General features: G+C 42.0%; 1 protein-coding gene across 1 annotated transcript in view; it reads right to left on the bottom strand.

Annotated features, from left to right (window-relative positions):
- PRDM15 (PR/SET domain 15) overlaps window positions 1-22,454 on the bottom strand; it is a gene marked incomplete at its 3' end in the record, with an annotated part of 28,034 nt that extends 5,580 nt beyond the window's left edge. The window contains exons 1-14 of the mRNA XM_010170615.1: window positions 22,418-22,454; window positions 18,293-18,386; window positions 14,285-14,438; window positions 13,193-13,445; window positions 11,915-12,037; window positions 9,554-9,652; window positions 8,541-8,765; window positions 7,720-7,855; window positions 6,431-6,612; window positions 5,674-5,768; window positions 4,348-4,435; window positions 3,223-3,390; window positions 1,924-2,018; window positions 744-875 (exon numbers count right to left, since the gene is read on the bottom strand). Of these exons, the coding sequence (XP_010168917.1) occupies window positions 744-875; window positions 1,924-2,018; window positions 3,223-3,390; window positions 4,348-4,435; window positions 5,674-5,768; window positions 6,431-6,612; window positions 7,720-7,855; window positions 8,541-8,765; window positions 9,554-9,652; window positions 11,915-12,037; window positions 13,193-13,445; window positions 14,285-14,438; window positions 18,293-18,386; window positions 22,418-22,454 (1,881 nt within the window). The remainder of the gene's footprint in view (window positions 1-743; window positions 876-1,923; window positions 2,019-3,222; window positions 3,391-4,347; window positions 4,436-5,673; window positions 5,769-6,430; window positions 6,613-7,719; window positions 7,856-8,540; window positions 8,766-9,553; window positions 9,653-11,914; window positions 12,038-13,192; window positions 13,446-14,284; window positions 14,439-18,292; window positions 18,387-22,417) is intronic.
- Between the last annotated feature and the right edge of the window lie 1,210 nt (window positions 22,455-23,664).

Below are 23,664 nucleotides of genomic sequence, written 5' to 3'. Positions count from 1 at the left end.
TTTGGGGTATAAAAGGAACTTTAATGTAAACAGAGACTCAGCTGGTACAGTATTAAATCCATATAAGCATCTTTACAAGCACCACTGAGTGATGTGATTCCTTTCAATTCAATTCCTTACAATTCAGTGATAACCTAGTTACGTCAAAATAACCTGTGTCTAATTAAGCACTATTAATGGCGGGGGGTGGGGTTGTGATCTCAGCACACAGGCAAACATCTCTCAACACACAGGCAGTTATGCTGGCATATACAAGAGAATCACAATCACTGGCATGGAAAGGGCAGGAACAATTAAGTTTTCTTGATTGGTTGTCTTCAGGCAAAGAGAGGGTACAACAGAAACCCCTCGGCCCAACCAAAGTACCGCTGGAGCAATACATTTGTCTGCAGCCTTCCTGTTAAGTTATTCTCCCTGCTTTAAACTGAGCAGCCTCTGTGATTTATTCACCCAAGGTCACAGAGGTGGTATTTCCATAATATTCAGAAGAGTGGTAGCTGAAATAACTTCAAATGTGATAGTCCACATACTCTGTAGCAATCCAGCTGTGGAAACGGGGCCATGCACAAATCAGAGTATAACCCATGTTAGGCTGCTCTAGAAACATCACTGCACAGGGTATATAATCACTGTTGTGCTACCAGTACGAACATGTGGTCATAACAGTCTCAGTATATTTGTCATTATGTTTATTAATGTCTGCTAAGTAATGTGCATTTTCTCATAAATTATTAACACGATACCTTAAAATGGACATGAATATGATCTCTCAATACATCCACCCTGAAAAATTTACGTCCACAGATTTCACAGGTGTATTTCTTGTCTCCATGTGTTAAAAGGTGTTTGTTCATATTGCTCCTACATGAAAATACCTAAAAGAAAAGAAGGAAGAAGGGGTTTTGTATCAGCAAAACCCCAACCAGCAGGGCTACAATTCTTTGCAAGTTATCCAGTGGATAGCACGGAACGCTCATTCTGGACAGAAACATGGAGGAGCTCATGTTATCCAGCCAGCAGGCTACCTCAGAAACTGCTGGCACAGCAAAATACACCGATACAGTTCCAGAGAACTGACTGAAACTGGCTGTTCATCAGAGGTGGACTTCCAAAAAAGCTGCAGCAGAATTACATAGGGTAGATTTAGAAATATTTATATAGGTCTTTTGAATCATGAATGTTGCATTGACCTCTAAAAAGACACATCCACAAAATCTACCTTCACTGATATGGAACATATCCAAAGCACCAAAAACAAAGGTCTACACAGCAACTGAAGAGCTGCTTGAGTACATCTTGCACCACAAATCATTAAACTGTCACAAAATCACTAGTTAAATCCACAATCTTCATATCTGTGATAACAGCAACTTCAGATCATGAGCATTAAACACCCAAACGCAACAGTGCCAAGACTACACCATGAATTCACTTTGATTTCTAATAGAAAATTATTCCCAATGCACACAGTCAACTCCAGCTGTTCACATTCTGGCAGAAAAAATTCACTCTAAGTAACGTAAGCCATGAGACTTCACAGACAGACACAGTGGCCATGTTACGCTCTAGACTGTGCCACGTGTCCTGAAAAAAAGTCTAGTCTGAACTTCAGTTTTGTTCTTTTCTTTGCCTTAACAGCTCCCACCATCCCTGGCCACAGTGGGCTTGGATCCATAACGGAGCTAAGGCAGTTACAAGAGGAACATCTTGTCCGGGTGACAGGTCTCGCTGGTAACTGACCACGAGCCTGAGTGGTGAGGTAATCTGACATGGGACATAGCTCAGTGCAAGCCATTTACCTCAACCTTTTGTCAGGCTGTGAGCCTATTCAAATAGGCTGCTATTGTGGTTTAATACATGGGTGGTAGCTCATGGAGCTACAATGCAGAACTTCACATGGCACACGCTGGCAAAGACGCCTACCTTCCCGCACACGGGGCATCCCGAAGGCTCCTTCTTATAGCGAACCATGTTTTCCGTGCTGTGCTCAAAGTCTTCTCTTTTCACACGTCTCACCCCTTAACGGAACAGTCCCCATCAAAAAAACAAAACAAAAGAAATAAACCCATGGTTTTCCACACCAATCTGCATGCCCTTTCAGGTGAATACTGTAAAGAAGAGTGAAACTCTGGGAAGAGCCGCAGTGCAGAATTTAATTGCTAACAAAAGGGTCATTCCCAAATTAAAGCGGTGTCTTAAGAATATAAAAGCAGTCTGCCAAAGTGATGTAATATGGCTTCTTGGTTATTACAACAATTGTAAAATGTCTGAAAACAGACATTTTTTGTCAACACCTGGAAACAGGTGGATGTAGTAGGCCTTGGCATTTCCATCAGAAATCACCCCTCACCGTCTCTAAGGAGAGAGGGAGTCATCCAACATCATCTTTGATGCTCAAAGAGGATTTCAGGCCTCTTTCTCTGCTACTCTGCGGGAGGGAAGAGGGCTGCTGCTGTTCTATGACAGCTAAACATGAGACATCTTGCCATTCCCATTCAACCCCTTGTCCTCTAGCTGTGCTCCAGTTCAGGACACAAAGGTCTAAATCACAAGAGTGGCCAGTGATGGTTGGTTATGCCCAAAGCGCCAAATCTGGCTGCTTCTTTAAAATCACCTTTGGTCTTATCTGCATTGCTAGAGGCCTGAGTTCCTATAATATCCTTAGATGTTTGAGATTTTGAACAGTGAACTCTTATAATCTCATCTTCATACATTCTCAAGGTTTTGAAATATAACATCACACAGCATTCCGTTTATATTATATTTATACAGTAGTCGCTTTCAGTTGTACATTGCAAGTTAATTCTCTTCCTTCAAATTTTCAAGTTACCACACTTTTTTTTTTAAAAACAGAAAGAATACAATTCAAAGAAAGAAAAAGAAACAATTAAATCAGCTAGTCTAAACTACTGTATAACAAGCCAAGCAACTTTCACATGACTGTTAGTAGCACTTGATCCAAGCACACAAGGCTCAAAAAAAAAGGTAGATGCATCTCCTAGAATGACTTTCATAGACTTAGACAACTCCCTTCCAGGATCCATTACTATTATTTTTAATAAATGTCACATTTTGCTGAAGCCTGCTACTCCAGATCAAGTAACTGACAAAAAAAATTACAGCTACCATCCAGAAAAGTCGAATGCGCAATCATTTCCTTAACCTTCCCACCTCTACTGCTGCTTCAGGAGTAATCATAAGGTTGATCTGCAGTGTACTCACCTTCCAAGTGTCGTCTTTGATGGTCTAGCATGACATCCTTCCGGTAGAACATCTTATTGCAAATTTCACATGCAAACTTCTTATCTCCATGCTTTTTCTTGTGTTTTGAAAGGTTACTGTTTGTAGAAAAGAATCTGAAACACATCTCACACTGGAATGTCTTGTCATCTGTAAGCAAGAGAAACCACGCAGCTCTTTACAGATGTTTTAACATTTAATACATCATTATATGGATTGAAGAGGGAAATGCAAAAGCATGTGTTTTTCTTTCACTTCAAAGATTTTTTCAAAGGCAATAAATATATATGATGCTAACTTGAACACGGAATCTAGCATTGTAGCTTCCTCACATGGGCCATTTCCATTGTGGTCTAGCATACATTAAAATTATGCTTGGAGTGGATTCTGTCACAGCTGCTGCAAATTTTTAACGTTGGTAAAATCACTACACATACAACAACACAGCATCACAGAAACATCTGTGTCTAAGCACCAGAATACTTCTGCCAACACTGGCTCCTAGTACCAGCCAGTACAGAATACTCCAGAATAAAGTATAAAATCTCAAAAATATACCATTACACGACAATAGGCCTGTGGGGAATTTGTTTTTTATTCCATAGTTGATTCTCTTCTCGGAACATTAAAGCACGGTCCTGTAGATGGAACCAGTGCTGCAGCAATCACAAAGTAACAGCTTGATGCCTTGAAGAGTAGAGGAAAAACTACTGCTCATTTTGGTCAACTCAGAGAGAAAAATAGCTGCTGCCCTTGAATAAACAGAATATTGAGGTTACTTGGCATTACTTTTCATTCTTCATAAGGCTGAATTTTTATACAAGCTGTACCCTCTGAAGGGAAATGAGTTATCAGTGAGGATATAAGACAGGTGAACAGGAGATACTAAAAAAAGCAATACCTAAGTGGATGTATTGCTCTACAGATTACTGGCTGCACTTTTCTTATCACAAAAATAAGGGTTTTTTTGAGGGAAACAGTGCAGGTTACTTGTTGTGATGATGGCAAAAATCAAAATTCCTACTGCCCTTCTGTAGTTTCTATGCTGAGATGGATTTGTGGACATTCTCCCAAAATGGGAGAGCGGGAACGGTTAGCCATTCTCACCTGTCCTGCAGTTATGGAATTCCAATGCACTCTCTATCCGAAAGGCTTTTTCACACGTAGTGCACTTGTATCTGTACTCACTGTCAACCTGAGGATTGCAAACAGTTACGTGTTTAAGTGGGGAAAAAAGCCAAGCCACGTCTAACAGAGAAATTCTAAATTTCAACTGCTTTTTCTGTTTTTCTGTCTTTTCCAATTTTTCTTCCTTCAACAGGACATTTAAATACCCATTGATGCAAAATTCTGATGCTCTATCATCCTGCCATGTTCCTACAGCTGAGGTCTATGCAAAAAAACTAAAAGTAGACTATGCACCTGTGTGCATGTAACAGTCTTCCTGATAAACCCTGGTCCAACGGAGAAATAGAATTTTTGAGAAGCAGGATGTAATCTGACTCATTCTCCAGCTCCAGAACAGATGCCAGTAATCTGAGAGCTTAAGACCTTGATGCCAAGTGGCAATGGAAATGTTCACTGATAAGGCACCACTACAGGCATAGAATCATAGAATCATAGAATGGTTTGGGTTGGAAGGGACCTTAAAGATCATCTAGTTCCAACCCCCCTGCCATCAGCAGGGACACCTTCCACTAGACCAGGTTGCTCAAAGCCTCATCCAGCCTGGCCTTGAACACTTCCAGGGAGGGGGCATCCACAACTTCCTTGGGCAACCTGTTCCAGTGTCTGACCACCCTCACAGTGAAAAACTTCTTCCTAATATCTAATCTAAACCTTCCCTCTTTCAGTTTAAACCCATTTCCCCTTGTCTTGTCATTAGTTGCCCTTATGAAAAGCATGTTTAATATTTATATGGCAGCAGCACTGAAAGGCCCTCACCAACTGGCATGGTGCTGCTGTTGTGAGCACTGCAGGTTTACACATGTGCACACAGACCTTAATGACACACAGCCTTTAACCAGAGCTCACACATTAAATGATGCTATAAGTGGGGATAAATGAAGCAGGACAAGCAAACATGACTGAACAATCCCATTTAGTACTATAAACTGAAGTCAAATCTCACCTCTAGATCATGCAGGTCCAGCTAACTCCAGCTTGTCTTGCTGTAACTGATGCCTGAAAACAACTTTCTATGGGAAATTCAGACACAAAAAAGGACTTGTATGCTCAAAAGCATGTCCACACTTTGCAAATTCATCAACTGTTCTAACAGAAGACGTTACCTCTTCTTATCAGTCTTGTCTCACTTACTCACAGGGATATCTGCTCAAAGAGAACTGACACAAGCTCCTCAGCTAGCACCTGGAAGCTCACTGTACTTTTTCACTGAACCTCAGAAAGAGCCTGCTAGTCATTTCCACTCACCTCGTTCCTGCTGTGCTTGTATGAAACATGCTGCTTCAAGCTCTCTTTACGGCTGAACAGCTTTGCACATTCCTCACATTTAAATAGTTTGTCACCTGAGGGGATCAATCAAGATAAAATAAAAAAAACATAAAGTAGTCAGTGACTGATAGTAATCAACTCCAGGCAAGACAGGGAAAATCAAAGCACAAGCAACTGCAAACAAACAGGAGAGTGATGAGAAGCTTTAGTAATTCAGGAGATCCAAATAGTGAATTTTAACCTTTTCCAACAATTTTTACAATTTTTTTTTGTTCCTTCATCGATTTTCAGTAATTATTTTTCATGGAATCCTTAGAAGTGGACCCCTGGAACTGCAGATCACAAGCTAAAAAGCACTCAGCTAACATTTACACAGCAATATTAACCCTGTGCCTGTGAAGGTGGATATAAATGTATATAATTAAAAGGAAGAACAGTTTTGGAAAAACCATCACATCCTCAGCCTCATTTAAAATATGTCCCTAAATTCAAATTTTAAGAACTCTAATTTCAACTTTCAACTATATCTTCTCATGCTTTGGTCTGCAAAACTAAAAGAGTTTCCTAGAGAGAGGGTTTTTTAGTTTTATTTTTAAAAAAAAAGAAAGAAAAAAGAAAAAAAGAGTTCTATTAAAATGATATATCCCAATATCTAAGACTATCCTAGCTCTCCTACTCAAAGATGGAACCACTGAGTGACAAAATCAATATGCAAATGAGGCAAAATGAAACCCACCGTGAGAACGGATGTGCCTGCTGAGGTTGCTGCTGTTCTGGAAGATCTTGCTGCAGATACTGCATTGATAGACTCGCTTGTGCTCCCCAAGCTGTTTCATCAGCTTCCGCCGTATACCGTGTCTACTGGAGAGAATTAAACTCCTTTTGAGGGACATGGTGTTTTGGTGATGAGCAAACCTACTGGATTAGAGAAAGAAAGGCAGGGACTGAAAGGTATCCCACAGGTTGCAAGAAAGAGTCTCATCAGCTGGCAAAAGCTAGAGGAGTGTTATGCTCAGCTTCTGGCAGGAGATGGGGGACCTGGAGCTTCCTCATTGCCAAGATGCCCTCCTGGCCACCCCCTGGAAGCAGCAGATGTCAGAGCGTGGCTCACTCCAAATTATCTTCACCCATCATAAATGAGGAAAAAAAGCAGCAGCCACCAGCCTCACAGATGCTCTTTGCAGGCCTCTCAGAGGAACATAAAGGATCTGTTCTTATCCTCTGAAAACATTAGCACCATGTCAGCCTAGAAAGCTTGGCAGTTCGCATGCAAGAGGCGTGTATGATAAGAGGCAGCAGGGTGCCAAGAAGCAGTTCTGTTCTATTTCTCAGCGCAGCCTCCCACTGGAATGCATTTTTGATGGCTCTGTGTCTGCTAAGGACTTCAATATATAGCTTTACTAGCTAATTTTGAAAAAATCAAGTGTTTTATTATACAAAAAATAATTCAAAAAGCCAATTTTACCAAGACAAAAAGACATAAAAGAATCTAAATTAATTAAATTATATTTATGAGTCTCCCTGAGGTTCTGTTATACTGAAGTTTTCCCCTCCCACTGCTCTAAATGTGAAGTATCACACGCACAAATCAACATGAAGTCATTCATGAGTTAAGATGACAAGCAAGACTGAATAATAATGGTTAGCAGAATTTTTTTAGCAAAAATTTCTTTGCCTGTTTTATCACCATTCAGCATTCAACAAGAGTAGTATTTCAGCTTGCAGCTGCAGGAGGCTTTTGAATAAAAGCAGTAACATGATGGAAAATGAAGTTGTCATGGTTTATGCTCCAAAATTCTACCACCAGTATCTCACCATCTGTGCGCCATCCCCCAGTGCACAAGCCACCTTCGTGGCACTCAAAGTGCCTTCTTGTAGCAGCAGCAGCAGCAGCAGCAGCAGCATCACACAATTTTATGCGAATAAAAAAAGAGCATCTTTGGGCCCAGGAGTTGAGCAGAGCCGTTACATGCTACATAATCTTAATTAAGCCTAAAAGGAAACTGTGCATCCCAGAGCACTTACTTCGTCACTGAACTGATGCTATTTGTGGTGCTAGGCATCTTTCCTAAAACCAATTCCATAATCCTCTCTTCTGCAGCTGAGGGCAGGGCTACCTCTTCTGGTGGGACTTCAGTTACAACGTCAGCTACACGTTCTGCTGCAAACACGTCGTAAAGATACAGCGTTAATGTGGATAGCTACAAATACAACCTCAAATGCAGGAATTTGCTTCTGTAATGAGATGTGGCACTGAGCATATTATTTGTCCACAACAAGTCATTAATTGCTAATGAGTAGGTAGCACTTGCAAGACAGAGAAAGTGGCTAGTGAATGACAAGTAAGATGTAGCCAACATCTCTTATAGAGGTGTAATTTCTTACCTTTCCAACCTATTACTAAGGGGTCAATTGACTATGCATCATGAAATTTCCTACTAGAACTTCCCTTAAAGGTAGGCTCTGGAAAAAAAACCCTCTCAAGAATAAACCTTAAGGTAGACAGAGGAAGGTGCCTCCTCTTGAGAGGGAGGATGCTTTCTTCCCTGTTCCTTCTTGCAGAAAGCTAGGCAGGTCTCTCATAACCACTATCCTGTGTTTCTCTGGGCCTCTCTATTACTAAAACCATCACAGGAGAATGCAGATAATCTAAGTGTAGGTGCTGCGACATTTAGCATAGAGAAGGACCTCAGAGATAATTAACAAGGTTTGTAAATCGTCTGCTTTAGTGATCTAACTAAAAACCTCTCTCTTGTCTCTGTGTTACTTTTAAAGCCTTCTGAGAAGGTATCAGTACAGACATACGAGAGGATATGTGCTTAGCATTTTCTTAAGCTTTGTTTCACCTGCAGAATCCTTCTCTTCAACAACAACAGGAGGTGTTTCTGCTTTTCCTGTTTTGGGCTTTCTTCCCCGCCTGGCCTTTCTCCTTGAGTCTGTACTGGCACTGGCTGCCTCACAGATCACTGGCTGATCCACAGGAGGAGCTTCTGCTGCTTTCTCTGCAACAGCCTCATTTTGGCTGGTTTGGGGGGCACCTTTAGCTTGTTCCAGGTGACTCAGCAAGTGCTCTGGATGGATGGGAAAGAACAAGAGAGTAAGGAGGAAGGAAACTGTCATTAGATACACAAAAAGATAGATCTAGCTGAAGCCTATCTATTGGGTCAACCTCACTTAGCAGACACTCAATTCAAACTATTTCAAAAGCAGTCACAATACCTTCCTAAATAAAAGCATACAGTCTATTAAACATTGAAATGATAACTCACAGGGGCTGAATTTTTTTAAGAGATTTGTTAGATATCACTGGAAAAAGGTTGCACCCCCGATAATGGGTCCATTTTTCCAAATGCTCAAGTCATTTAGCAGCCTAAGTGCCCTTTTCAAAAATGATTTATCAAATAGTCAGAGCTCTTAAATATCCTAAGTTCTTTTGAAAACTGCATAAAACAGCTGCAAAAGAAATGCAGAAACAAAAATATATTTCATTACCTTTACTAAATCTGTGCCATAAATACTACACAGACAATATCACTAAGTATAAGCTGGCCTCACTGACTTTATACACCTCTCATCCAGTTCCCCATCCTCCACATTCACATGTCATCTTCTAGACAACAGTTTTATTTCTTCTAGATTCAACATCACAGTTGTTTGTCCAGAGACTGACCACTGCCATATCCAAAATATCACTGTTTTACCTTCCCTGCTACCCTTTTTCTTAAAGGAACACAAAAAATTAAAGCCTTTATCTTACTGCATCATGGACAGGGTATGGCTTCACAGTGTCCTGCTCTGGAAGAGCAGAATTTTCCTGATGCTTCTCAGTACTCTCTCATTGATTTTTAGCACTTCTTACCTGTCAGCAGCTGAGGCTCCTGGAAAGCAGATGAACACACTTTACATGTCCACTGGCTGGAATCTGCTTCTGCAGCTCCACTGCCTTCTGGAGCATTCACTAAAGGACAAGGAGAAAAACTTTGAAAATGGGAACGTGGTAACTCCCTGTAGCTTTGTTTATCTTGCAATAACTCCCTAAGTATCACAAGTTATGATTTAAGCAGTAAGAGACCCACAGGGGCAGCTGGGACCACTTCAGGATTTTCCAAACCTGAACATCTGAAATGTCAGAACAGATGAGAAGTCAGAACAGAAACTAAACGATGCCAGGAGAGAATATCAGTGCTCTTGTAGAGAGTCCCTTTATCACTTTCTAAAGAACTGGGATTATCAAACGCACAATATAAAGCAATTTTTAGCACCTTTAAACTGTGGTCACCAGTCCTCTTCTGGGTCAGCTGAGGACAGAATCAGGAGAAGCCTCCTTGCTCTGTGAAGAGCATTGCAGAGTAAGAATATTTCAATTAACAGAAGTAAGCGTGAGGATAATGAAAACCTAGTTTTGAGCAGTTTCATTAATTAGGTGTTCTATGAAACCACCATTCTCATGTTTTATTTAACATATCAGCTCATGCTAGATAAAGAAAATAAAGCAGAAATTAGGGGAAAAATGGAACTGGAATGAAAAGAAAGAGGAAAAAGGTTACTCTGTTCACAGTCCATTATCTTTTAGTCCTTGTATGACACGTCTGAACTTGTCAAGAGAATCTGATAAATCTGGGCTGGTTCAGAGATTTCTTTTTGGTACACACAAAGCTGAATATTGCACAGTCTACAAGACTCCATCAGAGGAGGAGGATGACACTGAAATTAGTTTAAGTGAATGGCAGCACAGGAGATTCAAACTGTACCTCAGTTTCTGCCACAGATTTCCTGTACGATTGTTAGCAAGTCACTTAATCTGTCCCTGCCTGAGGACCCCGTCTGTAATGGGACAATAAGCTGACTTCCTCCTTTCACTGTTGGCTCTTAAACCAAAATAAAAGATAGTCTCTGAGGCACAGGTTGGTCCCTGCTACAAACTACATTCAACATTCTGCACTACAGAGGTGTGATCTCATCCATGCTGTAATAAATACCACCAGAAAAATCAATGATGCCAAACTGAAAGACAACTCCCCAGTCAACTTCATGTTTTAGCTGTGACAGTATCCAAGTTAAATGAATGGATCTTCTGATGAATTGCTCTGTACACATCTGCAACAACTCTCCTCCTCCTGGTTACTTTTAGCAGGCAAAATTTAGCAAAGTAACCTTTTAAAAGAACAGACACAGAACAGTTGTCTTTTGATCCTGATCTCCATACTAGGTACTCTGAGTTTACTTTTAGACATGGCAATTTGTGTTAAGTGGGTTCTTAATGTAATTTGTTCCACTTATCAGAGATTACAGGGTGAGGGAGCCATTGCTTCATAATCAACCTCGGAGACTGAATTCCTTATGGGGCCTACAAGAAAGCTGGGGAAGGACTTTTCCTAAGGACAGCTAATGACAAAACAAGGGGAAATGGGTTTAAACTGAAAGAGGGGAGGTTTAGATTAGATATTAGGAAGAAGTTTTTCACTGTGAGGGTGGTCAGACACTGGAACAGGTTGCCCAGAGAAGCTGTGGATGCCCCCTCCCTGGAAGTGTTCAAGGCCAGGCTGGATGAGGCTTTGAGCAACCTGGTCTAGTGGAAGGTGTCCCTGCTGATGGCAGGGGGATTGGAACTAGATGATCTTTAAGGTCCCTTCCAATCCAAACCATTCTATGATTCTATGATTATGACACCACCAGTTATTTCCTGAGCCCTATGTGCTTTGCCAAGAGCACCTGTATTGCTTATAAATTTATCTAAATTTGAGTTCCTGTAATCAATTGCAGTCTAAACTCTAATAGGCTTCTGGTATTATTGTAATTTGAGGATGGCCAATGCACTTGTCATTTCCAATGCACTCTTACATTTACTCAGTCTCACGTTTTCTTCTAGAACCTGATCATTTGAACTATTACTCTTTGCACAGAGCGTCTAAAGATTTTATTCAGAATTGTCCCCAGCCCAACATTAACCACCTCCAAAGTCAGAAGGAGTTGTGGTTTTCATGAAAATCATCTGCCTAAAGGTTTATTGGCCTCTCTGTCACTTTTTAACCTGCATATGTATTGTAAGAGTCATGCCCATTAAAATAATAAGAAAAATCCAAACTTTCAAATCCTCTCGAAATTGATATTTGCTGAAAGTTATATAACCACACTACCTGCATAGCAGTGGTACACCTAACAGCTCTTTAGCTCTATATCTGTCCTCCATCTCCCTTAAAAATACTGTAATTTTGCATACCTGCTGGATCAGCTGCTGGTATGCTGGATTTCTTTGGTTTTTTATGGGGCAAGACAGCAGACGAAGGTTTTGAAGATATTTTATTCCCCTCTTTATCAGATTCCATCACTACCAAGCATATATCTGTGAAGAGGAAAAACAGTTCCTTTTCTTTACTTTCCAGACCCTTTGATTCTCTTGCTCTGTGCTAAGGGCAGTAAACACAGTCAGAAAGTTTTGCCCTGTAGCAGGCCTGCAAAAAACAACCTCATGTAAAATCCTAACCAGGACATTCTTATGACTGAATCTCACCCAATGTGCCTTTCATATTCTGGAGTGCTGAGTGAAAGTGTTGAACAGAGCAAGCAGAACGTAACTAAACAATATTTTTAAGTACCCATATGCACACAAAAATACAAAACCAAGTTAAATTAGAGGGGAAAAAGATGAAACCTCTCAGTTAATACCAACTGGAAACATCTTAGAATTCAGAAACCTGTTCACTGCATTGATTCAGCTGCAGCATTTGAGACCGTGCTTACCATCAAAATCAGCCATAAAGCATGCTGATGGCAATGGACTCTCCCCAAATTATACTCAGTGTAGCAGTAATACCATTCAGGTGTTCATTCCCAACTCAAGAGTAGAAAGAAAATGCCCTTGCAATCCTAAAGGATCATGTCTTTTAGCAGTAGAAATGCAAAAGTAGAGGAAAATGAAGGGGAGGAACAAAAGACTTCTGGCAATAATTCTAATTCAGATTCTAAAATATCTGCTGCCTTGTTTTGCCAATGCACAAGCAATCACATGGAATGGCAGTGCACTCTTGAGCTTATCTTATTCTAGTGGGTCCCATGTAAAGCTGCATAAGACAGAAGTAGTTTTTTAGAACTGTATAACAGTTCTGAGCAAAACCAAATCATTTTCACAGACAACTGAAAAAGAATGGCTTCTTGAGCAAATCTGCATATATGTTTAGACTCACACTTGGGTTCCTTTGCTCTTCTACCCAGAAATGTTTTGGATGCAACCACCAATTCTTTAGTTAAGAACTACTTATCCAGTTTGTTCACTCTGAAGAGGCTGATCATCAACTAGGCCATTCGTTTTCAAAACTCAGGTATATCATGGTGAAGAATCTATGCTTTCTTCTTGTAAGGCAACAACATATGCAGGTTAGCCTGACTCTGCACACTCAGAGTCTATTTGACAAACAGCACTGTCAACTACAACAGTAGGGGACTATCAGTCCCTATCAGGACTGGGCCCTTAGGAAGGAAGAAAGGCCCCCACACATACCATTGGCAATACTAGTGACCTGCTTCAGCACTGGCTTTTCCATTTTTTTGGCGTAAAAAGCTGCATACCACACTCGCAGCTCAGTTCCTGGTGGGATGTCCCGGGAGGTGGTGAAGTAAATATCATTGTCATGCTGGAAGGCAGTTAAGTTTTGATGCTCATATTCGGTGGCTGGTCGCACCATCATCATCCAGTTGCAATCATCTTCGTTGGAGGTGTCAAAATATACCAGGGGCCCATCCTTCTGGAACACCTGTCAAGCAAAATATGGATATAACAAACCCTATCCAATAATACAAAGTTTGGAAGAATTTTTATTTCCTGCTTTTACAAGGGTTTCCATTCAATGTACATCAGAGATAAAGCGAACCTCAATGCTTGCATCAGGCATGTTTCATATATCAGTCACACCTTCAGATGAGTAAGTCTGAGACAGACTACTGGGGCAGGATAGGAACAAAGTGAACTTCTATCCTAAGAATTCTTGCTATAGCCACCAGTTCTTACAAAATTTGAATGACTGAATACAGGAGAATGGATGGGAATCCTAACAGCATGCTGTGAAACATCCAACAGCCCCAGGCACATTTCTAAATCTTTACTTCTGAATTAGGTATTGCTGAAAACTAAGACTGAATTCAATTTTTATCATAGCATTTTTCCTAACCAAACTTGTCAAGAGAAGAATAAAACAAATGCAAACAAAAAAAAAATATTTATTCTGCATGTTCCATAAACCAAATACAACCAATTTGAAGAGATTCATCAAAACACCAGAAGTGAACTGCCATAGTAATTGTCCCTCTTGCATAATCACATGAAGCAGGTAAAAGACAAGCAGTTTTGCTAACTGTATCCTGTCTCTATCTGCTATAAGAATGTTCACTTCAAACATGCACAACAAACCTCTAGTTTGGTTCTTCTGCATCTTGCCCAGAGAATGCTTGTTTAGCTAGTTCGTTACAGGGCATGCCTAAAAGATGTCCCAAATAACCCCCCTACACACATTTTTCTTCCATAGTGTTCAACAGCATAAAATCATCACGGGTAAAACTGATGCCTTGTTATTGCTTTTCATGTGCTGTGTCTTACCTTGAGGGGAAAAACGGATTCTTTTTCCAGCTTGGCAACTCTCTTGGATTCAAATGGGCCAAACTGGGTACGTTTCACTAGCTGAGTCAGAGCAAACACTCCTTCAGTCCCATCTTCCAATTGTCTTATCTCCAAATTAGAAGGCAGAGATGATCTAAAAATTGAAGAGAGAATTGAGAAAAAAACCCACAGTTACACACAGGACAACACTGCAGGAACCCATGGAAGAAAGAAGACAACATCTATTTCTCCAGTCTCCAGTGACAGCAAAGTTTTCTGACCGAAACACCCTAACTTCCATGATGATTTACAAATAAACAGAGAACAGCTACCAGCAGTGGAGGAGGGCCAAATCAGTGATCACTTGAGAAAGCTCAACCCATGTAAGTCCGGAGACCTGACAGGCTGCATCTGAGGGTGCTGACAAAGCAGACCAATACCATAGTGAGACTACTCTCTATCATCTCAGAAAGGTCATGGGCATCAGGAGAGGTGTCTGATGACTGAAAAAAGACAAATGTTGCGCCCATCTTCAAAAAAGACCAAAAGGATGATACAAGGAACTACAGGTTGGTCAGCCTCACTTCAGTCCCTGTGAAAATAATGGAACAAGACCTTTTGGAAGGCATTTATGGGCACGTCAGGAGAAGGTGACTGGAAACAGTCACCATGGATTGATTAAGGGCAACTCATACCTGACAAACCGTTTGCCTTCCAGGATAAAATGACCAGGTTTGTGGATGAGGGAAGAGCAGTGGATGCCATTTCCCTTGATTTCAGTAAGGCTTTCAACACTATCTCTGTATCCAAGCTGGGATGTTACGGTCTGGTTGGGTACACAACTATGAGACTAAATAACTTGTTGGGTGGTCAGACTTAGATGGTCATGATCAATGGTTCTTTACCTGGAGGCCACAACAACTGAGGTACCACAGAGGTCTGTGCTGGGACCTGTACTGTTTAACATCTTTACAGATGACCTACAAGGGGCAATGAAGTGCACTCTCATCCAGTCTGCAGATCACACTAACCGGGGGGCACAGTCCCTACACCTGAAAGCAGGATTGCAATCCAGAGGGACCTGGGTAGCCTGGAGAAATACACCAACAGGAACCACATGAAATTCCCAGGAAAAGCGCAAAGTCCTGCACCTGGGAATGAAGAAGAACCCCAGCCAGTACCATCACCAGGGACAAAGACTCTGGCGGTGGCAATGGACAGCAAGCTGGACATGAGGCCATAGCATGTCCCAGCAACAAAGGGGGCCAAACACATCCTAGATGGTATGAACAGGAGCAGTCAACAGACTGAGGTAAGTGGTTGTCCCCCTCCACTCTGCACTTGCTAGATCCTGCCTATCTATTGCCTCCTGTTTTGAGCTCCCTGCAAGGGAAGGACATTGACAAACTGAAGTGATCTCTAGGGAGGACCACTAGGATGGTCAAGGGCTAGAGTAGTCACCCTGTGAGGAGAGGCTGGGGAAGCAGAGCTTGATCAGCCCAGGGAAGAGATTGCTCTGGGGGCCCAAACAGCCACCTGTGCACACCTACAAGGATGTCACTGAGACAGAGGAGTCAGGTTCCTCCCAAGGGCTCATGGCAAGAGGAGAAGAGATAATAGGCATAAAAACAAAAAATTAGGAAAAATCCAGGTTCAGCCTGGATGTTAGTTCTGACTGGAACATCCTGAGACCTACTCTAAAATTAATTTTCCCAGGACTCTGCAGATGTTTAGTTATGCTTATTTTAAAAAATAACCTATATCCCTCCTCAAATTAACACCTTATATACTTATGTAGATCATAGCCCACAAGATGAAAGCCCTGGAAGCTTCCCTTCTGTCTTCTAGCTCCCGTATCACAAACACTGATACAGTGATCACAGGTGCTTCTCTGCTCTCAGCCTCTCTCATTTACCAAACAAGCTTCTGAGAACTGTATGTAGTAAGTATTGTTACTACACGGAATACATAGAGAACATTTTCCAAAACAATCATATGACTGGAACCACCATATTGGTTTTACAGACACCAAACACAACCCTGTTTTTTCAGGTCTTTGCTAATGGATGAAAAGCTAAAAACAATCAAACAGGCTACCAACTACTCTATAGACATTGACACTGGCAGATGCGCTTTCCTGTCTAGATGTAGAGAATACAAATATTGCAATCACAGTGATAAGCAAATGAGCTGAAAAAATGTTTTCAGTTTTCATAACAGAATATGCAATGTCAGAGACAGTGAAGTTCAGGAGATATCTCTTGACACTTCTTTTCTAACCATAAAGCACCCATTTTACCTTTTCAGTAGGACAGAGGAAACAATGACCATGTGGTTAAGCAACTAGACTGGTTTTTAAAGAGATTCACATCCAGTTTGTGGTTAAACTTGCCCTCAACCTCAGAAAACTCACTCTCTCAACTACTGTTCCCCAGATGTAAAATAAAGGCTGCAATTATATTTCTTCTTTCTCTTTCTTATCTTACCTGTTTTCAGCTGTAAACTCTTTAGGAAAATAAATACATTTTTCCATAACATGGCCATTTTTAAACTCTGCTTTCAATTCCACTATCCAGCATCCCACACTTCCACTAGGGAGCACGCACGCATCTGCACGTTAAGAAAGGCTGATAACCAGTGCAGGCACCATATTTGCAAATGTTCACAGTTGGAACATCTGGACACTATAGTAATTCTCCACTGCACAAATAAATAAGAGCACTAAATTGCAAGGCAAAAAAAAAGAAAAAAAGATAAAAAGTAAGAAATAATAGTTTAACTTGTCATTAAATCGGGCTAAAGACTTACTGCACTGCCCAGTTTCCATGTATAAGAAAAGCATCTTCATCACCAGTTATACTATTATTCCCAAGGGCATTTTGAAATTACCCTCAAGAACAAAGCACCTCTAGTGTCAGGGCTGTTAAGACAGTAGTCCCCACTAACACTTGTTGCAGGAGTTCATCCCCTGCAAGTTTCCAGACACAGGAATGCTGTGCCTGGCAGGAGCTCCAGGGAGCTTCCTTTCCTAAGAAGGCCCAGAAGAACAGCTACAGCTGGAGCACACGTGCAGCCAACGTACACTGGGGGACATCAAGAGCCTCCTGCCCAGGCAGAGAGGGGTCACAGCACCCACATGGCAGACCCAGCACACTCAGCGTTTGTTACAAAATGATCCTGGGAATACACAGCACGGCCTGCATAGCCAGCATGTGTCCGACCTGCTGCCCACGTGCTCATGTTTTCTGTCCGTGACTTCCCAAGAAGAAATATGGAAGCCCTCAGCACTTTATAGAATACATGAAGCCATTGGAACCTTCTTCCCTTTTTGGATTTGTATTGTCATCTTCACAATAGTTGTTTCTTCTCTTTAGCCTTAACTTTTACACCTTAACATGTATTTTGCTGACAATGCCCAATTGCCTTTCTCTGTAAAAATAACTACTTGCTGTTGTTTTCTCCTAATTATATGTGGTCTATTTGTTTATTTTGGCAAGCACAAATGTTTCTACTGTGCTGTCAGATTTTCTGACAGAAGCATTACCCCTAATAATTCATAAAGACTCACAATAATAACAACAACAACTTGTTTTGTTTCTCAGTGGAGAAGCTACTGAGGTTATACCAAGCAAGAGGATACAACCATTCATATGAATGAGAAATCCTCATACTTTTCTGAAACTAATAAAGTATATCTGAGGGGGGGGAAATGTTACAGGTACTCAACCAAGACAGAAGGCACCAGTGCATCTGGCACTAGATGACTTTTTGCCAGAAACCTCAGCAAAGAAGGCAAGTCCTGATGAGCAACAAGTTATTTTTTGGCTTCAATTCAGTAGAGCACTTAAGTGTGTGCATCAATTTTTCTATTTAATCAAGGCCATGTGCTTTCCATAGATTGGGACTTCACTTTTCAGCTGTCAGTGTGACATCCATTAAACAGTAAATATGCTTCAAAGAACTAACTTGGGTGTTGGGTTAGTCAGAACTAACACAAATGTTCCTTACCTTGCCCTGCTCAACACAAAGGAGTCTTTGACTGTCACCACTGGGCCCAGTTCAGGACACTCTGAATCATGGTACTGCCCACAGTCCTCGCACCCTGCAAGGAAGCAGACAGCATACAGAAAGGTTGATGGAAAACACTTGTGTAAGACAGATGTCTCCTTCTTTCAAGAGCCAAATACAAAATCTAGCACCAAGTAAAATACATATATATAAAGGCAGATGTTTATTTGTATTGCTTAAAAGAACCTGTATAATTGAATATCTAGTTGATAGCTGGTACCTGTGTAAATGAGATAACACACTGTGATCAGGACTATCAGAAGGCAATTGTTTAAATTCTCTCTCAAAGGAAAATAATTGCATAACACCCAGAGTAAATATTCTGCTTAAAGATGACATTGTTCTTCAGATAAATTGCCTTAACACCTAGTGGCTAAAAAAAGCCACATCCTCTACCTTCACCAGAACCCAGGCTTTTAGAAACAGCTTGGGTAGCGTGATCTTTTTGGCAACAGGAGGCAAAAGCCCAGAACCAGCAGCACAACTGGCATGGGCCTCAGCAGGGCACCAGCACGTGGTGGGAGCCCAGCTCTGCCCACAGCCTCACCTGGCCCACTCACGGTCCTCACCCACAGCACAGGGAGAGACACCTCTAAGATACCTTCGGGTGCCTTTCCAAACAAGTCAGCTGGGTGCACAATGCACTTTGGCCACTTCCTAATTCACTGTCAGCTTACCTAAATTAACATTTAGTTTAAGTGGCTGTTAAATTACCCAGAACTGAATGGTTCCTATGAAACAATTTTCAGGAACCATTTGAGGTTTTCTAAAATAAGCCAACTTAACAGGATTTCAAACGTACATATATTGCTTCACTGTGAAAAACAGCTGTTGAACTGCCCTGCCTGCTCAGCTGCTGATGCAGCTTAAGAAGAGATCATCACACAGGGGTTATATTCCTCTAGTGCGATTTCCAACTGAGCTCCATGCTCACAAGGGCAAGTCAGGTCACCCCAGTAAGGCTCCAAAGCAGAAGGTGGTTTCACCTTGTTTGGGATGAGAACAAGACAAAATCCATTTAATTCCAGGGTATGCCTCACCCCTAGTAAAGCTGCTCCTAACTGGAAAACTCTTCCTCCCAGTATTTGTCCCAATGAAGTAACAAAAGGATTTCTTCTAAGACATGGAAAAGGGATCCTGAACGAAAATGCACAGCTCCACGTTGTTTCTTCTTCTGGCAACAAAAACAACTTAGCAGTGAAAATCAACACAGATTTGACAAATGGCAGTACCAGCTCCTGCAACCTCCAAGCCTGGCTGCTGCTTCCTGCACAGCTGTTTGTGCTGCCTGCTGGTGAACCAAGGAACGAAACAACCAGCTTTCCCCATCAGTTTATTTTCCAGCTGAATGAATTTCCCAGTGCAGTTTGCTGTACAGCACCAGAGAGCTGTATCAGAGGAAAGGATCAGCAGGCAAGTGCTATCCACACAGCACCAGCATCAAAACTAAGGCTTACAACCAAACGGCCTCCCCTGTCCTGGGCTGTTCACCACACCAGCACCCCCCTTAGCTGTGCCTGTAGCTCACACTGCACTTGATATTGCTGAAATAATCTGGGCTAAATAAAACTTTCCAAAACCAGAGAGCATGGAGGAGCCACAGAGGAATGTGTAAACCAGACTGCTGAAAAGAACTGGACTATCATCTACAAAGGGTTGTCATGACCAGTGGGGACAGGAAGGAATAGCTGGAGTGACAGCTTCTTCAACCGGCTTTGCTGCCAAAGGCAACGGAAGCACTTAGTCATTCCCCTTATCTTCTAACTGCACCGAGGCACCCCTGGTTGTGCAAAGATTCACCACCTGAACCTTCTGCCACTACACAGGTTCAACAAGGTGCAGACAGCACTGTCCAAAATGCCACGCAGGAATAAGCTGTGGATTTCTCTCATTCCTCTGCGGATGAATGATCAAAGCAGGGGCAATATGATACTGAGATTGTGTAGCACGTCTCTCAAAATCTAAGGGATGCCTCAGAGCAGATGTTCCCCAAGGCTGTTACACTCACCATATGTGACACTTTCAAGAGATTATAGCCACAGGAGAAATACACAACTAAGCATGGGGATAAATGGTAAAATAATAATAATATTCACAGATTTCAATAAAAAATATTCCAAAACTCTTTTGTGTTTATGAAATACATATTTAATGATGTTAACTACGGGAGTGCACAACACCATTTATAGCAACTTGTTTTTTCAGAACATAAGCAGTCTCATATCCCATGGGCAAAACTTATAGACAGAATAAGAAAGTTCAAGAAATTCAATGACCATGGTCTCCACTGGAAGGGAAAAAATCATGTTGTGTGACACCTTCTATCTGTGCAATTAGGGAATGGTATCACATCCCCGTCCTTGTTGCTTCCACTGGGGTCTTTTTAAAAAGGGAAAGATAAAGCAACTTCACCACTGGTATCTGCAACTCAATAAAAATGCCTATTGAGTCAACACTGTTTTTGAAGGAAACCTGGTGAATCTGTGGTGGAGAGAAAAGTGCAACCTTCTTTCCAATATAATTGCCATGAGGTTAATGTGCAACTGTGGAGCCATCTGTGGTAGATGACTATGGATCCACACCACCAAAGACAAGTGCTCCATTCTGCCCTTCCCAGATCAGATCCACAGTACCTGGGCACTCTCTGCTCATACAAGCAGGTAAGCAGACTCTACATCTCAGCTTTTGTCCCACTGTAACACTAGATCCTGCGTGTCCAGGCTGGTGACAAAGGAAAGGCTGTAGGGCCAGTATGCCACTGGGAAACAAATCTACTAGCCAAGCTTCATTAAGCATGGGACGCTGCCCACCACAGTCCCTGGGCATACCGCTGCTGCAGCCTTTCTTCACACACCACGACCCCACGAATTTAGATTCCAGGTTGTGGGAGTCAGTCTGGCACACAGCGTTATGCAGAAAGCAGATCACAAAGCTGAGCTGCGTGAAACGCAGTCATAACCGCAGGGGCACAAGAAAACGCAGTTAATCATAGAACTATAGAATGGCTTGGGTTGGAAGGGACCTTAAAGACCATCTAGTTCCAAACCCCTGCCATCAGCAGGGACACCTTCCACTAGACCAGGTTGCTCAAAGCCTCATCCAACTTGGCCTTGAACACTTCCAGGGAGGGGGCATCCACAGCTTCCTTGGGCAACCTGTGCCAGTGTCTGACCACCCTCACAGTGAGGAACTTTTTCCTAATATCTAATCTAAACCTCCCCTCTTTCAGCTTAAAGCCATTTCCCCTTGTTTTGTCATTGACTGCCCTTATGAAAAGTCCCTCCCCAGCTTTCCTGTAGCCCCTTCAGGTACTGGAAGGCCGCTATAAGATCTCCCCAGAGCCTTCTCTTCTCCAGGCTGAACAGCCCCAACTCTCTCTGCCTGTCCTCATAGGAGAGGTGCTCCAGCCCTCGGATCATCCTCGTGGCCTCCCCTGGACTTGTTCCAGCTGCTCCATGTCTCTCTTGTGCTGGGGGCTCCAGAACTGGACACAGTACTCCAGGTGGGGCCTTACGAGAGCGAAGTAGAGGAGCAGAATCACCTCCCTCGACCTGCTGGACACACTTCTCTTGATGCAGCCCAGGATACAGTTGGTCTTCTAGTTAATGCCATGAGACTTGTCAGGGCACTTGGTGCATCTCAAACTGGGCTTTGTCCAGAAAGAACAAGAAGCCTACATCCTCCTCCTGTGGAGGTACAGATCTTCAACACAGGCTAGAGGTCAGAATTCCTCACAGATACCCCTGGTTGCTAAGCTGGCTATATAAACTTGGTTTATATAGGCTTAGACTACTGTTAGGCCTCTAATCTCACTCACTTCAGCCATGAAGAAGCTGTTCTGCTAACTCATTCAGAGGCGTCTTTGTGTGTTCGCCAACAAAACTAGGAGAATGTATATGGTTAAAATGAGCAAGCTTTTCTCTCGTCCTCCATAAGCTGTTTGAGCTTCCTTTACATAAATACTTTTCTAAATAAAAACATAGTCTGTTTTAGTATTTAACTTCAAACATTCTGGGTAGACAAGTCACACAATGAGAAGTAGATAATTTTCTTTCCAATACTTACAAATAAATATAGTCTCATCACTGCCATCTTCAGTCATTTTTTAAACCTGGCAAAATACAAAAGGTGAAGTTAGTTCTGAATGACTTTTACTTTCCATATTATTGAAACATCCCTTTATGGAGTAAGGATGCTGACTGACCCAGAGCACACCCAAACTCATTACTGTCCCTGCAGGAGCATCAGTAGAAAGTTAAAGGAATTAAAGTTGCTAAAAATCCCCCAGGGACTGCCTCTACCATTACATGTGTTGCTGAAATCACTACCAAGAAGCCTAAATGTCTGTAGATTCACAGGCATTTCTGTCTGAGGCAATGCTGTCTCACGAGGGTCTCCATCCCTCCTCTCGCCAACCTCCAGCCATTCCTCTGTGACCCCCCACCCCTTGCTACAAGCTCTGAGGAGCCTCAGAACAAGAGGGGCCAGAGGACTACTCCAGGCCAGCAGCCACCACTGCAGAAACAAGGCCCACCTGGTTCAGTGCAACATTTTATTGAACAGTAGCTTAAAAAATTATGGCTGAAAGGTGGATTTCTCATTTAATAAACACAATAATCTTCAGAACCTAAAAACTGCAGATACGATTACAGATTTATTCCAAAGGCAGAGGTATATACTGTGGTAACAAGCACCAGAAAACCTGGGAAAAGCAAATCCTGCTTCCATTACTGATCTTCCATGAAATGGTAACTCACCAATCTGCTTTCACCCATAAATTAAGGATAATCTATATTCACTTTTATAAATCGTTTTGGCCAGTATGTATTAAAAACTTGCATAAACACTATTTATTGCTCCTCAATGATGTCTAGACAATCCATGTTATGTTTGCAAGTTGTCTGTGACTAGGTATGGCTAAGATCACGACACAGGCAGGATCCAGAAAATAGTTTTCCCTTCTCTAATCATGCAAAGGCTCTTCTCCTTTCAATTTTTCCAATGCCTCAGTGAGAGGAAAAGCAACACAAAGATCATGACCCAAGTCTAAGAGAGAAGGAGGCTGCAGAAACAGCAAGCACATCGGTCAAGATGAAAACAGGAAGGAGTAAGAGACTGAACCTGTGAGAGGGAGGACAGGAGGAGAGGAAACACGGACAAAGACACACTAAGCTAGCAGAGCCCTGTTCAAAAAAAGATAAAGCATTTGCTACTACAGCAACAAAAGCCAAGTCAGAGACACGTACAAGCACATCCGCTACTCAGGATCAGAACAGGAGCAGGAGTCCTCATTGTGAGTTTACTCTTGAATA

This window comes from Antrostomus carolinensis, unplaced genomic scaffold (assembly GCF_000700745.2).
Source record: "Antrostomus carolinensis isolate BGI_N321 unplaced genomic scaffold, ASM70074v2 scaffold10670, whole genome shotgun sequence".
In the NCBI taxonomy this organism is placed as follows: domain Eukaryota; kingdom Metazoa; phylum Chordata; class Aves; order Caprimulgiformes; family Caprimulgidae; genus Antrostomus; species Antrostomus carolinensis.
This window is presented reverse-complemented; position numbering and strand designations above follow the sequence as displayed.